At 44.9% G+C, this 14,040-nt stretch overlaps 1 protein-coding gene across 2 annotated transcripts in view; it reads right to left on the bottom strand.

Annotated features, from left to right (window-relative positions):
* The window catches only part of LOC121567555 (delta and Notch-like epidermal growth factor-related receptor), a 60,724-nt gene extending 47,187 nt beyond the window's left edge, over positions 1–13,537 (bottom strand). For both annotated transcript variants that reach the window (XM_045217743.1, XM_041877698.2), the window contains exon 1: positions 13,041–13,537. In XM_045217743.1, coding sequence (XP_045073678.1) covers positions 13,041–13,340 — 300 coding nt within the window. In that variant the 5' untranslated portion in view covers positions 13,341–13,537. The remainder of the gene's footprint in view (positions 1–13,040) is intronic.
* Positions 13,538–14,040: the final 503 nt, after the last annotated feature.

The raw sequence follows: 14,040 nt of genomic DNA, 5'->3' as shown, positions 1-14,040 counted from the left end.
GCACTTTGAAAGCAGGAGATAGATAGGACCAATATATAACAAGTACTAACTTCTTTGAGGCAGCATCTACAAAACCCATTATAAAACACACAGGAAGTAGTGCGGTATATTTCCTGTCCAATGGGGTATGCAACAATGCTACCAGAGTTTCCCACTCATATACCACTGTTTTTGATGGTTTTAGACATTGTAAGCTCCAAATTACATCCAATCGCTTTGCAGCTGTTTTTTGTTCATCATCAACTACAAGTCATGACCATGTTGCCAGGCAACCATAAAAGGAAAGAGTAGGTTCTAGAAATGATGGTGACTATGTAGCTACCCCTTCTGGCTGGAAGTGACTGGTGTCTGGCACCTCCTTCTATAGATGATGTAAGATGTGGGGGGGTATGGAAGACCAATGTAAACAAAACTAGACACGCTAGATTTAGATGAATTAGGTGAGTTTGATGAGTTCCTTAATAATAGGAAAGTACAGTATGAGTGATTGCTTTGTCCATCGTGAGGAGATATGCAGGAAGGAAGGTAGCTCCACATATTGGATCTAAAACTAAGGGCCTGGAGTTTTTACTTGGTCAGGTCACCTGGTGAAGAACGTTGAAAGAACCCTGTACTGTATGTAAAGCAATGATATATATGTACAGTGGGGAGAACAAGTATTTGATACACTGCCAAATTTGCAGGTTTTCCTACTTACAAAGCATGTAGAGGTCTGTAATTTTTATCATAGGTACACTTCAACTGTGAGAGACGGAATCTAAAACAAAAATCCAGAAAATCACATTGTATGATTTTTAAGTAATTAATTTCCATTTTATTGCATGACATAAGTATTTGATCACCTACCAACCAGTAAGAATTCCGGCTCTCACAGACCTGTTAGTTTTTCTTTAAGAAGCCCCCTTGTTCTCCACTCATTACCTGTATAAAAGACACCTCTCCACACACTCAATCAAACAGACTCCAACCTCTCCACAATGGCCAAGACCAGAGAGCTGTGTAAGGACATCAGGGATAAAATTGTAGACCTGCACAAGGCTGGGATGGGCTACAGGACAATAGGCAAGCAGCTTGGTGAGAAGGCAACAACTGTTTGCGCAATTATTAGAAAATTGAAGAAGTTCAAGATGACGGTCAATCATCCTCGGTCTGGGGCTCCATGCAAGATCTCACCTCGTGGGGCATCAATGATCATGAGGAAGGTGAGGGATCAGCCCAGAACTACACGGCAGGACCTGGTCAATGACCTGAAGAGAGCTGGGACCACAGTCTCAAAGAAAACCATTAGTAACACACTACGCCGTCATGGATTAAAATCCTGCAGCGCACGCAAGGTCCCCTGCTCAAGCCAGCGCATGTCCAGGCCCGTCTGAAGTTTGCCAATGACCATCTGGATGATCCAGAGGAGGAATGGGAGAAGGTCATGTGGTCTGATGAGACAAAAATAGAGCTTTTTGGTCTAAACTCCACTCGCCGTGTTTGGAGGAAGAAGAAGGATGAGTACAACCCCAAGAACACCATCCCAACTGTGAAGCATGGAGGTGGAAACATCATTCTTTGGGGATGCTTTTCTGCAAAGGGGACAGGACGACTACACCGTATTGAGGGGAGGATGGATGGGGCCATGTATCGCGAGATCTTGGCCAACAACCTCCTTCCCTCAGTAAGAGCATTGAAGATGGGTCATGGCTGGGTCTTCCAGTATGACAACGACCCGAAAAACACAGCCAGGGCAACTAAGGAGTGGCTCCGTAAGAAGCATCTCAAGATCCTGGAGTGGCCTAGCCAGTCTCCAGACCTGAACCCAATAGAAAATCTTTGGAGGGAGCTGAAAGTCTGTATTGCCCAGCGACAGCCCCGAAACCTGAAGGATCTGGAGAAGGTCTGTATGGAGGAGTGGGCCAAAATCCCTGCTGCAGTGTGTGCAAACCTGGTCAAGACCTACAGGAAACATATGATCTCTGTAATTGCAAACAAAGGTTTTTGTACCAAATATTAAGTTCTGCTTTTCTGATGTATCAAATACTTATGTCATGCAATAAAATGCAAATTAATTACTTAAAAATCATACAATGTGATTTTCTGGATTTTTGTTTTAGATTCGGCAGTGTATCAAATACTTGTTCTCCCCACTGTATTTGACCCCTTTTTTTTGTTGGCACAAAACTACCTCCGCACTTCCATTTGTTTGTATGGGTTACCAGATGGTCATTGGCAAACTTCAGACGGGCCTGGACATGCGCTGGCTTGTGCAGGGGGACCTTGCATGCGCTGCAGGATTTTAATCCATGACGGCGTAGTGTGTTACTAATGCTTTTCTTTGAGACTGTGGTCCCAGCTCTCTTCAGGTCATTGACCAGGTCCTGCCGTGCAGTTCTGGGCTGATCCCTCACCTTCCTCATGATCATTGATGCCCCACGAGGTGAGATCTTGCATGGAACCCCAGACCAAGGGTGATTGACCATCATCTTGAACTTCTTCCATTTTCTAATAATTGCGCAAACAGTTGTTGCCTTCTCACCAAGCTGCTTGCCTATTGTCCTGTAGCCCATCCCAGCCTTGTGCAGGTCTACAATTTTATCCCTGATGTCCTTACACAGCTCTCTGGTCTTGGCCATTGTGGAGAGGTTGGAGTCTGTTTGATTGAGTGTGTGGACAGGTGTCTTTTATACAGGTAACAAGTTCAAACAGGTGCAAGTTAATACAGGTAATGAGTGGAGAACAGGGCTTCTTAAAGAAAAACTAACAGGTCTGTGAGAGCCGGAATTCTTACTGGTTGGTAGGTGATCAAATACTTATGTCATGCAATAAAATGCAAATTAATTACTTAAAAATCATACAATATGATTTTCTGGATTTTTGTTTTAGATTCCGTCTCTCACAGTTGAAGTGTACCTATGATAAAAATTACAGACCTCTACATGCTTTGTAAGTAGGAAAACCTGCAAAATCGGCAGTGTATCAAATACTTGTTCTCCCCACTGTATATACGTTTTATACATGTATATACGGTATCATTGATGTAAAGTGATGGCTTCTTCTACAGCAGGGGACGCTGGACCCACAGACAGAGATCCCCTAACTCCCTGAGGCCTCGTCAGCCCCCCTCCCCTGTCAACACAGAGATCCAGCTGCTAACGCTAGCTAATCACTCTGGTTAGCGCCCTGGGCTAACAACACTTCCACTGGGAGGGGAACAGTGTCTTCCTGTCTGTCTTAGGGCTCTGTCTGTCTGTCTTCCTGTCTGTCTTAGGGGCTCTGTCTGTCAGTTTGTCTGCCTGCCTCTCTATTTCTCTGTCTCCCTTGTCTGCCTGCCTGCATTGAAAAAAAACTAAATTTGTTAAATCCAAATATATGATTCAATGCCAACTACCTCCCCCAGGCCTTGTAAAAAGCTCAATCCAGGTGGGAGATCACATTGATCTGCTGGCGGCTCTGATTACATTACCTGATTATCTTAGCTTGGTTTCCAACATCCTCAAGTCATTTCTATGCTTAATTTACTTTACAGAGGAGAGTGGAAGGGGAGTTTGTGGCCTGTGCATGGTTTCTGAGTTAGAGACTGGATGCATCTCAAATGGCACCCTAGTCCCTATATAGTCGAAAGTGTTCCACAGGGATGCTGGCCCATGTTGACTCCAATGCTTCCAACAGTTGTGTGAAGTTGGCTGGATGTCCTTTGGGTAGTGGACCATTCTTGACACACTTGGGAAACTGTTGCGCGTGAAAAACCCAGCAGTGTTGCAGTTCTTGACACAAACCGGTGCGCCTGGAACCTACTACCATACCCTGTTCAAAGGCACTTAAATATTTTGTCTTGCCCATTCACCCTCTTAATGGCACACATACACAATCCATGTCTCAATTGTCTCAAAGCTTTAAAATCCTTATTTAACCTGTCTCCTCTTCATCTACATGGCAAGAGCAGGTGTTCATAATGTTTTGGACACTCAGTGTATATATATGCACAACCCAAGTAGATGTTTCCCTTTGGAATTACCTATCCAAATTTCTTCAGTTGGGTTACAAGCAATTAAATCAATTTCCTGTTAATCAAGATATTAAGTTGGTTCCATAACATGAAATAATGACTCCAAACACTTTCTTTACATAGGACTTTCATATTAACTGGTTACAATATTGTAACCAAATGGTGAACATCTCATCAATGGAAACCTTCCCAGGCTCTTAAGTATCACAGTACTTACTCAGATACCATTTAAGATTCAGTGCTGGCAGGCAACATATAAACATACAAAAATACAAAGAACAGAACACATTACCTGGAATGACATTCACTCTTGTTGTGGAAAATTCGATCCATAGATTAAGACAGAGACTATTTAATGATATAATAGAAAAATCTTTAATCAAGCAGCTGCAGGGGAACTCTATCTCTGATTTCACAGGGAAGAACTCAAATAATAAATGGTTACATGTCCCTTATATAGCGGGAGGTAATAATACAATCATATTGATTACACAACAGTTCTATAAATACAAGTAACAGTTCCGGAACACAATGGCCTTGTGTTAGAGTGCAGATATAGCATATGTCTATGAAAGGCATAACATCACAGTCCAACACAGAACATATCCCTTAAGAAGTTACAACAGCTCACCCCAAATTCTGCCACCACACACTGGTGACCAAAAAGAACAAACTGAAGGCCACGGCGCCAATAGGCCACTCCTCCAACTCTTCTGAGAGAAATCACATTGATCTATCAAGTTCGTTATTTGATTTCAGACAAATTGAATAGAATAGGTTGAATGAAACAAAGTGTAATTTTGGATCATATCAATCAAATAAAGAACTTCAGATGAACAACAGTGCCGTTCCACTTTTTATAGTGTATCTGTCTGCCTGCTTGCCCTTGTGATCCTGTATGGCTCAGTTGGTAGCGCATGGTATTAGCAACGTCAGGGTTGTGGGTTAAATTCCCTAGGCCACCCATATGTAGAACGTATACACGCACGACTGTAAGTCACTTTGGATTAAAGCGTCTGCTAAACGGCATATACAGTGAGGGAAAAAAGTATTTGATCCCCTGCTGATTTTGTATGTTTGCCCACTGACAAAGACATGATCAGTCTATAATTTTAATGGTATGTTTATTTGAACAGTGAGAGACAGAATAACAACAAAACAATCCAGAAAAATGCATGTCAAAAATGTTATAAATTGATTTGCATTTTAATGAGGGAAATAAGTATTTGACCCCTCTGCAAAACCCGTTGGCAATCACAGAGATCGGACGTTTCTTGTAGTTGGCCACCAGGTTTGCACACATCTCAGGAGGGATTTTGTCCCACTCCTCTTTGCAGATATTCTCCAAGTCATTAAGGTTTCGAAGCTGACGTTTGGCAACTCAAACCTTCAGCTCCCTCCACAGATTGTCTATGGGATTAAGGTCTGGAGACTGGCTAGGCCACTCCAGGACCTTAATGTGCTTCTTCTTGAGCCACTCCTTTGTTGCCTTGGCCGTGAGTTTTGGGTCATTGTCATGCTGGAATACCCATCCACGACCCATTTTCAATGCCCTGGCTGAGGGAAGGTGGTTCTCACCCAAGATTTGACGGTACATGGCCCCGTCCATCGTCCCTTTGATGCGGTGAAGTTGTCCTGTCCCCTTAGCAGAAAAACACCCCCAAAGCATAATGTTTCCACCTCCATGTTTGACGGTGGGGATGGTGTTCTTGGGGTCATAGGCAGCATTCCTCCTCCTCCAAACACGGCGAGTTGAGTTGATGCCAAAGAACTCGATTTTGGTCTCATCTGACCACAACATTTTCACCCAGTTCTCCTCTGAATCATTCAGATGTTCATTGGCAAACATCAGACAGGCTTGTATATGTGCTTTCTTGAGCAGGGGGACCTTGCGGGCGCTGCAGGATTTCAGTCCTTCACGGCGTAGTGTGTTACCAATTGTTTTCTTGGTGACTATGGTCCCAGCTGCCTTGAGATCATTGATAAGATCCTCCCGTGTAGTTCTGGGCTGATTCCTCACCATTCTCATGATCATTGCAACTCCACGAGGTGAGATCTTGCATGGAGCCCCAGGCCGAGGGAGATTGACAGTGCTTTTGTGTTTCTTCCATTTGCGAATAATCGCACCAACTGTTGTCACCTTCTCACCAAGCTGCTTGGCGATGGTCTTGTAGCCCATTCCAGCCTTGTGTAGGTCTACAATCTTGTCCCTGACATCCTTGGAGAGCTCTTTGGTCTTGGCCATGGTGGAGAGTTTGGAATCTGATTGATTGATTGCTTCTGTGGACAGGTGTCTTTTATACAGGTAACAAACTGAGATTAGGAGCACTCCCTTTAAGAGTGTGCTCCTAATCTCAGCTCGTTACCTGTATAAAAGACACCTGGGAGCCAGAAAACTTTCTGATTGAGAGGGGGTCAAATACTTATTTCCCTCATTAAAATGCAAATCAATTTATAACATTTGTGAAATGTGTTTTTCAGGATTTTTTTGTTGTTATTCTGTCTCTCACTGTTCAAATAAACCTACCATTAAAATTATAGACTTATCATTTCTTTGTCAGTGGGCAAACGTACAAAATCAGCAGTGGATCAAATACTTTTTTCCCTCACTGTATATTAAGTGTCTGTCTGTCTCCTCAGGGGGCCTCGTTCATCATCTGCCATTGACACCGCAGATGGAGTCACGCTATCTGAGGTAAAACAACAGGCCTCTTTTAGATTAAGCCTCCGTTTAGTGTCTCAGGGACCCAGCAAAGCTGTTCAGGACATACTCCAACACACAGAACATACTGGGTATCTTCCCCCACTGCCTCATGAAATGCGGTTATGCTGACTGATAAACTGTGTCTTCGGCTCAGATTCATGTGTGTTTGCATGCCTGTCTATATTTCTGTGTGTGTAAACTATAACTCAGTGGAGACGGCAGGCAGATTTGGCTGCACTGTAGCTAAGAGACACCCTCCCCTGGAAGAACAAAGGGCAAAAGTACAGATGAGGATGACACACATTAGCTGGTGGTATCAGTCTTTCCACATCTCCATCCTCCACACACACACACACACACACACACACACACACACACACACACACACACACACACACACACACACACACACACACACACACACACACACACACACACACACACACACACACATGACTGATGATTATTAGGAGGCATGAATACTAATGACCATTGTGGACAGAGGGTAAAGGGTGAGTACTTGCTGAGTAAGAGCAGAATGCATTTTACCCCTAGCCTTGTGACGCAAAGCCTAGGGCCGCAGAGGATATAAATAGCACTTAGGACAGACAGACAGCAGAAACCTAAACACACCAGGCAAAAGAGCCTTTCTCTATGTAGGGCAGACAAAAAGACAAATCTCTGTGTCCTGTGACAACAGACAAAAGAGTAATCTTCTCTTCAGTCCTCCTCCATCCCGCACCCGAACTAACATTGACCTGACAACAGCACCAATAGAGGATGAGATCAGAAAGAATAGGGTGGTGTCTGAGTTCCAGATCAGCTGGAGCCTTTAGCCAACTCCCCTAACATTTGTCATTGAATAATAGAGAAGTCTGGCAACCAGGCTATATTGGGATGGGTTGTGAAGTTGCATGGTTGGATTCGGCTTATTGTACCTCAACACCACAGAGCCTATAAAGGTTGGCAATGAAGGCCATATTCACCCCATCCATATGCATAGACCTCTCTCAGCCACAACGTTTCCTCAACATCAAAAGGGCAGGTGATGTGTGATGTGGAAATGAGCAAGGCAATTGGCCGAGTGAGTCCTCTCCTCTTCAGAGAAATATGGGCCACATCACATTGAGAGGACAGCACCCTGAATATAAGATTATTGATGATTGATGATGGCAAAAAAAAGGTCATTCATCGTATTCGGTGACAGATACTGCATTGATGGTATTGTATATTTTCGGGTTCTTCGGAATTAGCAATAACAACATCATTTTTTCTGGTGTGCACATTCGCTAGGCTACCAGGATGTATACAGAAATGACTCACTAAAATATGAGCCTCTATATGCCAAACTAAACAAACACGGCTGAGTGAAAAAAAGAAGGGATACGATACTTCAGAGTGAGATAAAACTCAGATAAAGAAGGCAAGAGGGAGAGGGGAAATGAAAGGAAGAAAACGTAAACAGAGAGACAAGGAGAGTAGAATACCCAAGGGGTGCTGTACTCTAGAATGTTCCATGCTGCTGTTCTATTTCTTGTAGGACAAATGGGTGAGTGACAGGATGAGACCGTCTGCAGAGCTGCAGGGCTGCAGAACGAGGTGTTTCAGTCCAGAACTGTCGGTCTGCAGCTGTCTGCCTTGCAGACAGTAGGACTCATACATCCTGCTGCTAATGTTCAAGGGGATACTAGGACTGTATAGATCAACCTTACCCGACACCCTGGACCCACTACAATTTGCATACCGCCCAAAGAGATCCACGGACGACGCAATCGCCATTGCACAGCACTCTGCCCTATCCCACCTGGACAAGAGGAATACTGTCATTAAGCTCAGGGCCCTGGGTCTGATCACCTCCCTCTGCAACTGGATCCTGGACTTCCTGACGGGCAGACCCTTGGTGGTGAGGGTAGGTAACAACACACTCAACACAGGCCCCCCCACAGATGCATGCTCAGCCCCCTAAGGTGTCCGCATGCTTCCCAGCCGAAACAGTTCGGAAGAGTTTGTGCAGATATTATAACGACATTTTGTGACGTTTTTGTTAGGTTGGACTTCGGTAAGGGTTTTTTCGGCTGTTCGGGCGCACAAAATGTTTTCTAGAGGCAAGCCGAAGTCGGTAGCCGAAGTCCACGTCCATTTGTTAGTGATTGATCAACAGTAGGGATTCTTCAATAAAGTCTTCGTTGTCATTCAACGAGAGACGACTTGTTTTCATGCACATTTCTTCATTGAGAAATACTGCACCAAACATCTTAGTTAGATGTAAAATTGTGCGACTAAGATCTCCTTCGCAAAAACGTTAAAATTAATGACAGATTTCTTGAATTATCTTAGATTAATTCAGACTATTTTGAGGATGGCTACGGCGTCTCAGAATGGACAAACTATTGCTGCTTTTTTCTGGTTTTCCAAGCGAAGGTCTTTTAAGGGAGTACGCAAGCACACTCGTTCGGTTCGCCTAGCCGACTTCTAATCCAAACATTATGATCTGATGATAAATGATAAAGATGACACCTTCTCCCAAAACACACCACTGTACACTTCCTGTGCCACAGCCTCTCGACAGTACTGCAAAGATCATGTAAATACTGTCATGAGTACTCCCTCTGCAGTGTTCGGATAAAAGCTGTGTGGGTATTACCATATTCCTCGTGGCCTCTATCTTTCTGCTCCCCTAACAAGCAGGGGACATCAAAGCAGCTCAGACCGACACCAAAGGGCTGTGTGGCGATGCGCCTTGAGCTTGCCTTAACTGGATGGCGCTGAAACGCAAGCAGATCACCACCACCACCAACACTCACTATTGGACAGTCCCTTCTCGTAGTATCCCACATGTTAGTATTCTGCAGGGCCCTGTGCATAGGAGAGGGTACTGAGGGGGACTGAGTGACCCCCCTGGTGGTAAGGGGGACTGAGGAGCAGCAAGGAGCCATTATGGGTGCTGGGAGGGTTGGGGGAGTGCTAAAAAGGGTGCTATCTAGAACCTAAAAGGGTTCTTCGGCTGTCCCCACAGAAGGTTCTACATGGAACCCAAAAGGGTTCTGCCTGGAACCAAAAAAGGTTTATCCTATGGGGACAGCCGAAGAACCCTTTTGGAACCCTTTTTTCTCTGACATTTTTTTTCCCTTCAAAGTTGTGATGCACAGCTCCCTTACCTATTAGTTCTGAATAAATAGAGCCACCTGCCACTTGAAACAGCTCAAACAGTTTCCATTCCACCACACATGATAACCCATCATGATAAACCGCCACACAATCTCCAGAAAAGTGCAGAGCTCAAACTAAATCCTTGCTAGGAATCATTGGAGGTGAGTGACTCATAGAGGTAAACACAAAATGCTCATAGAGAGGTATGCTTTGTAATGGTAAACACAAAATGCTGGGGCAATGAGATTAAGTGAACCCAGCCCAACAATCCACTTTTCAGCATCTCATAATGCTGAAAGGCTGAACAATCCAATAAGAGCTCCTTGTGTGCTAGTCTTTAGGGAGTGATACACTTTACAGACTCCCTGACACTGACACACAACCTTATTGTAGAGGAGTTTAGCACATCTATCAGGGCACAACCAGTCTTTCAATAATGAATAAGCCTGGGCCCTGGAGTCTCATTGGTGAATAACTTACGGATACACAAGCAGGAGAAATCTCATCTGCCGACAAGGAACACACCCTATAGGACCAGGTAAAGCTATAGGTACAGACTAGAATTGGTAGAGGTTTAGGTAAACAAACAACTGCACTTAATTCACATTATATGGCCGACCTGAACCGTACTGTGCTGGCTGGGATATCTTCTTTTCACATTGTCCTTTCCAGTACGGTTCCAGCAACTATGGAACCGTACTGGTGTATGCATATCCTGGCCAGTCCAGCACAGCTCCTATGTGCTTGATTTGTGAAAATGGACTGGTTTAATTAGATTATATTAGATTAGATACCCAGTCTCACCATAGCTCCCATCTGAACCAGAACTCTGACTATCAAACAATGGCACATCCTCCGAGATGAAATCTCACCTTCTTCTCCTCCTACTCTCATTCACAGAAACATTTAGTCTCCTAAACTCTTAAGCTCATTTGACCAAATTGACAAACGATTCCTTTAGGATAGGATGTTTGATTGATTCCCTCACAATTTCTTACTGTCAGCCGATTTCTCTCTATCTCTCTCCCCATCTCTTTCCCTCTTTCTCTCTCCCCATCTCTTTCTCTCGCTCTCTCTCCCAATCTCTTTCTCTCTCTCTCCCCATCTCTTTCTATCTCTCTCCCCCATCTCTTTCTCTCTCTCTCTCTCTCTCTCTCTCTCTCCCCCATCTCTTTCTATCTCTCTCCCCATCTCCTTCTCTCTCTCTCTCTCTCTCCCCATCTCTTTCTCTCTCTCTCTCTCTCCCCATATCTTTCTCTCTCTCTCCACATCGCTTTCTCTCTCTCTCCCCATCTCTTTCTAACTCTCTCCCATCTATTTCTCTCTCTTCCCCATCTCTTTCTCTCTCTCTCTCTCCCCCATCTCTTTCTTTCTCTCTCTCTCTTTCTCGCTCTCTCTCTTCCCATCTCTATCTCTCTCCTCATCTCTTTCTCTCTTCCCATCTCTTTCTCGCCCTCTCTCTCCCCATCTCTTTCTCTCGGTCTCTGTGTGTGTGTGGGTGGTGCGAGCGTGACGCATGGAGGAAGAACGCAAACAGCCAGTGTGTCCCGCCGACAAAACAGGTTGTTTACCCAATCCCTATTGACTGCTGCTCAAGTTGCCATGGAGAAAGAGGGGGTGAATGGGACAGGGAAAGAAAAATCAATTACTCCCCAAAGAGTTGATCTAATAGGCTGGTGGTGGCGGACCTGTGGCATGGAGTAGCGGAGTGGTTGCGACAGTAACAAACTGCAGCTGAAGCCCTCTCCATTTATATTCCAGGAGTAGGAAACAAGGACAGCCAAGGAGTCAGTAATAAGGTCCCTGATTCACCTTGGTAGTTTGGTTATGAGATACAATGACACTGGCTGATGTTTGTTGTTTGTGGATCTCTTACCCCAGAATGAGTCAGACATGGGCCTTACAGACTGAATCCTATTGCTAACTACCTCATACAAACAAGCAGTTTTCACTACATGCAACTCTGAGGCTGTCTCCTTCAGGGATTCTACACAGAACTGGGTTAGGTAGGATTGAAATGCGAAGCATTCCGCTATTGAGGTCATTATGGCTAGTGGTATATGAAGCAAGGACATTGGAAAAAAGCCATTCAGGTTATTCACTCAGACGTGTCATCACACGTGTCATTTATTCAAGTGCATGACCTCTACCACTGGTAAAGTTGTTTGAATGACTGGTAAAGTTATTTTCTAACTGATGTAAAGAATAATCAGGAATAGTCACAAAATTCAATGAGGGTCAAAACCCAATTTTCTCTGGGAAAAGTCAATGCCATGGGTTCACATAAAGAGGTAATGATTAATGAATGATAACCATATCAATCGTAGGAGATCACATTCATTGATAACAGTTCTCTATAATAGAATCAATGGCCCGATCAATGCCAATAGTTGTAGGCTAGTTCTTCTCTGCTCACACCAGTGCTTACTTACAGTAGCCACACACACACACACGCAAACACACACACAACCCTAAGACACACATGTTTGTTTTACTATCCTTGTGGGGACCAAACAATTGATTCCCATTCAAAATCCTATTTTCCTTAACTCCTAACCTAACCCTAAGCCTAACCCTTAACATAACCCTAACCCCACATCCTAAACCTAACCCTAAATTTAACCCCTAAGCCTAAAATAGCATTTCTCCTTGTGTAGAACAGTGAAATGTCCCCAATTGTCTGAGTTTTCCTTGTTTTACTATCCTTGTGAGGACTTCTGGTCCCCATAAGGATAGTTAAACCGAACACACACACAAATACACTGAATATTGTATTTCAATGCATTTAATTGACACCGTCAGTTTTCAGGCTGATGAACCACTTGCCTCTAGCTATGAACAACTCAATATTAGCTTGTAGTATGACATGATACTCCTGCTCAGCCTGTGAAGCTTGGTTGGTGTGAACCCCATAAACATCTGTGCCTCACAGTACTGCTGTACTGAACCATCTCTGTTTCGTATCATACGCACTCCCGTCTCCTACTCCTCTCTACTCCTGTTGCCACAGCAACGCAGCACTCCTCTTCACGTCTCGCTCACAGCACATGCTCCCATTAAAAAACATCTCCAAGGGAGAAGAGAAAGAGAGGTGCACATTATGTTGTATTGATATCAACAGTCCAAATATATAATAGAACCAAGCAGGTTAATATCAGACAGACAGACGGGTACAGGCAGGTGGTTCGGGCTTACCTCACAGTTGCGTCCGGTGAAGCCGGAGGTGCAGGTGCAGCTGTAAGCCCAGGTGTTGGGCAGAGTGTCCTCTGTCTCCAGGTCAGAGGGCTGGGCCTCGCAGGCGCCTCCGTTGAGACAGGGCCGTCCCTCGCAGGGGTCAGGCAGGGGAGTGGCCTGGGTGGGGTCAGCCTCAGCCGGGGCAGCCGCCTCCGGAGCAGGGGGCTCCAGATCAAGGGGGGAGGAGAGACCCCCACCCCCGGCACTCAGCAGAAGCAGGAGGAGGTACAGGGGGCGCTGCTGGGTCACAGGCATCCTCATCTTCTCTTATGTACGTATATCACTTAACTGTCTCTTCCTCTCTGCGTTCTCTTTTCCTCTTAACTCTGGCTCAGTGAGTAAGCGGCTGGTCTCTCTGCTTTCTGGGTGTGTGGATGAGGGAGCTGAATGGAGAGTGTGTGAGAGGCAGCCTGGTAGGGATGCTGTAGACTGGCTGTGTGCACTGCGACTGAGCAAGCGAGTCTACTGGCTGACGAGGAGACTGAGGAGGGGGCTAGCTCCCGCCCCCGCTCTGATTCATTGTGACGACAACACTCTCTCTCTCGCCCTATCTCACGCAAGCACACATAGCCGCACACACACACACAGCTGCGAGCACACATGCACACGCACATGGACGCACGTACGCACACACACAGTGACAGAGCGGCGCGGGCCTCATTTGGAATCTCATCATTCATAACCTCTCCTTGGAGCTGGCCCATTTCTACTAGTTTACCACAAAGTTTCAGCTAAATACATCTGGTCACAATTCACATTTGGAATGATGTAAAGTATGTGCTTTTCAAAGCACTAAAACTGCACCACATGAGAGATTCCGCAGTGCAAGTGGGGACAGATCCCCATCTGCTACATTGGAATCAGAGCAATAATCCAACTGACAAGCTCTTAGAAAAAAATATAAACTATTGGAACCAAGACTTAAAAATAACAAATATTGGCACAAGATGGAGGGAATGTT

The sequence above is a fragment of the Coregonus clupeaformis genome, chromosome 6, assembly GCF_020615455.1.
Source record: "Coregonus clupeaformis isolate EN_2021a chromosome 6, ASM2061545v1, whole genome shotgun sequence".
NCBI lineage: Eukaryota > Metazoa > Chordata > Actinopteri > Salmoniformes > Salmonidae > Coregonus > Coregonus clupeaformis.
Note: the sequence above shows the minus strand (reverse complement) of the source record. Positions and strands in the feature narration are given on the sequence as shown.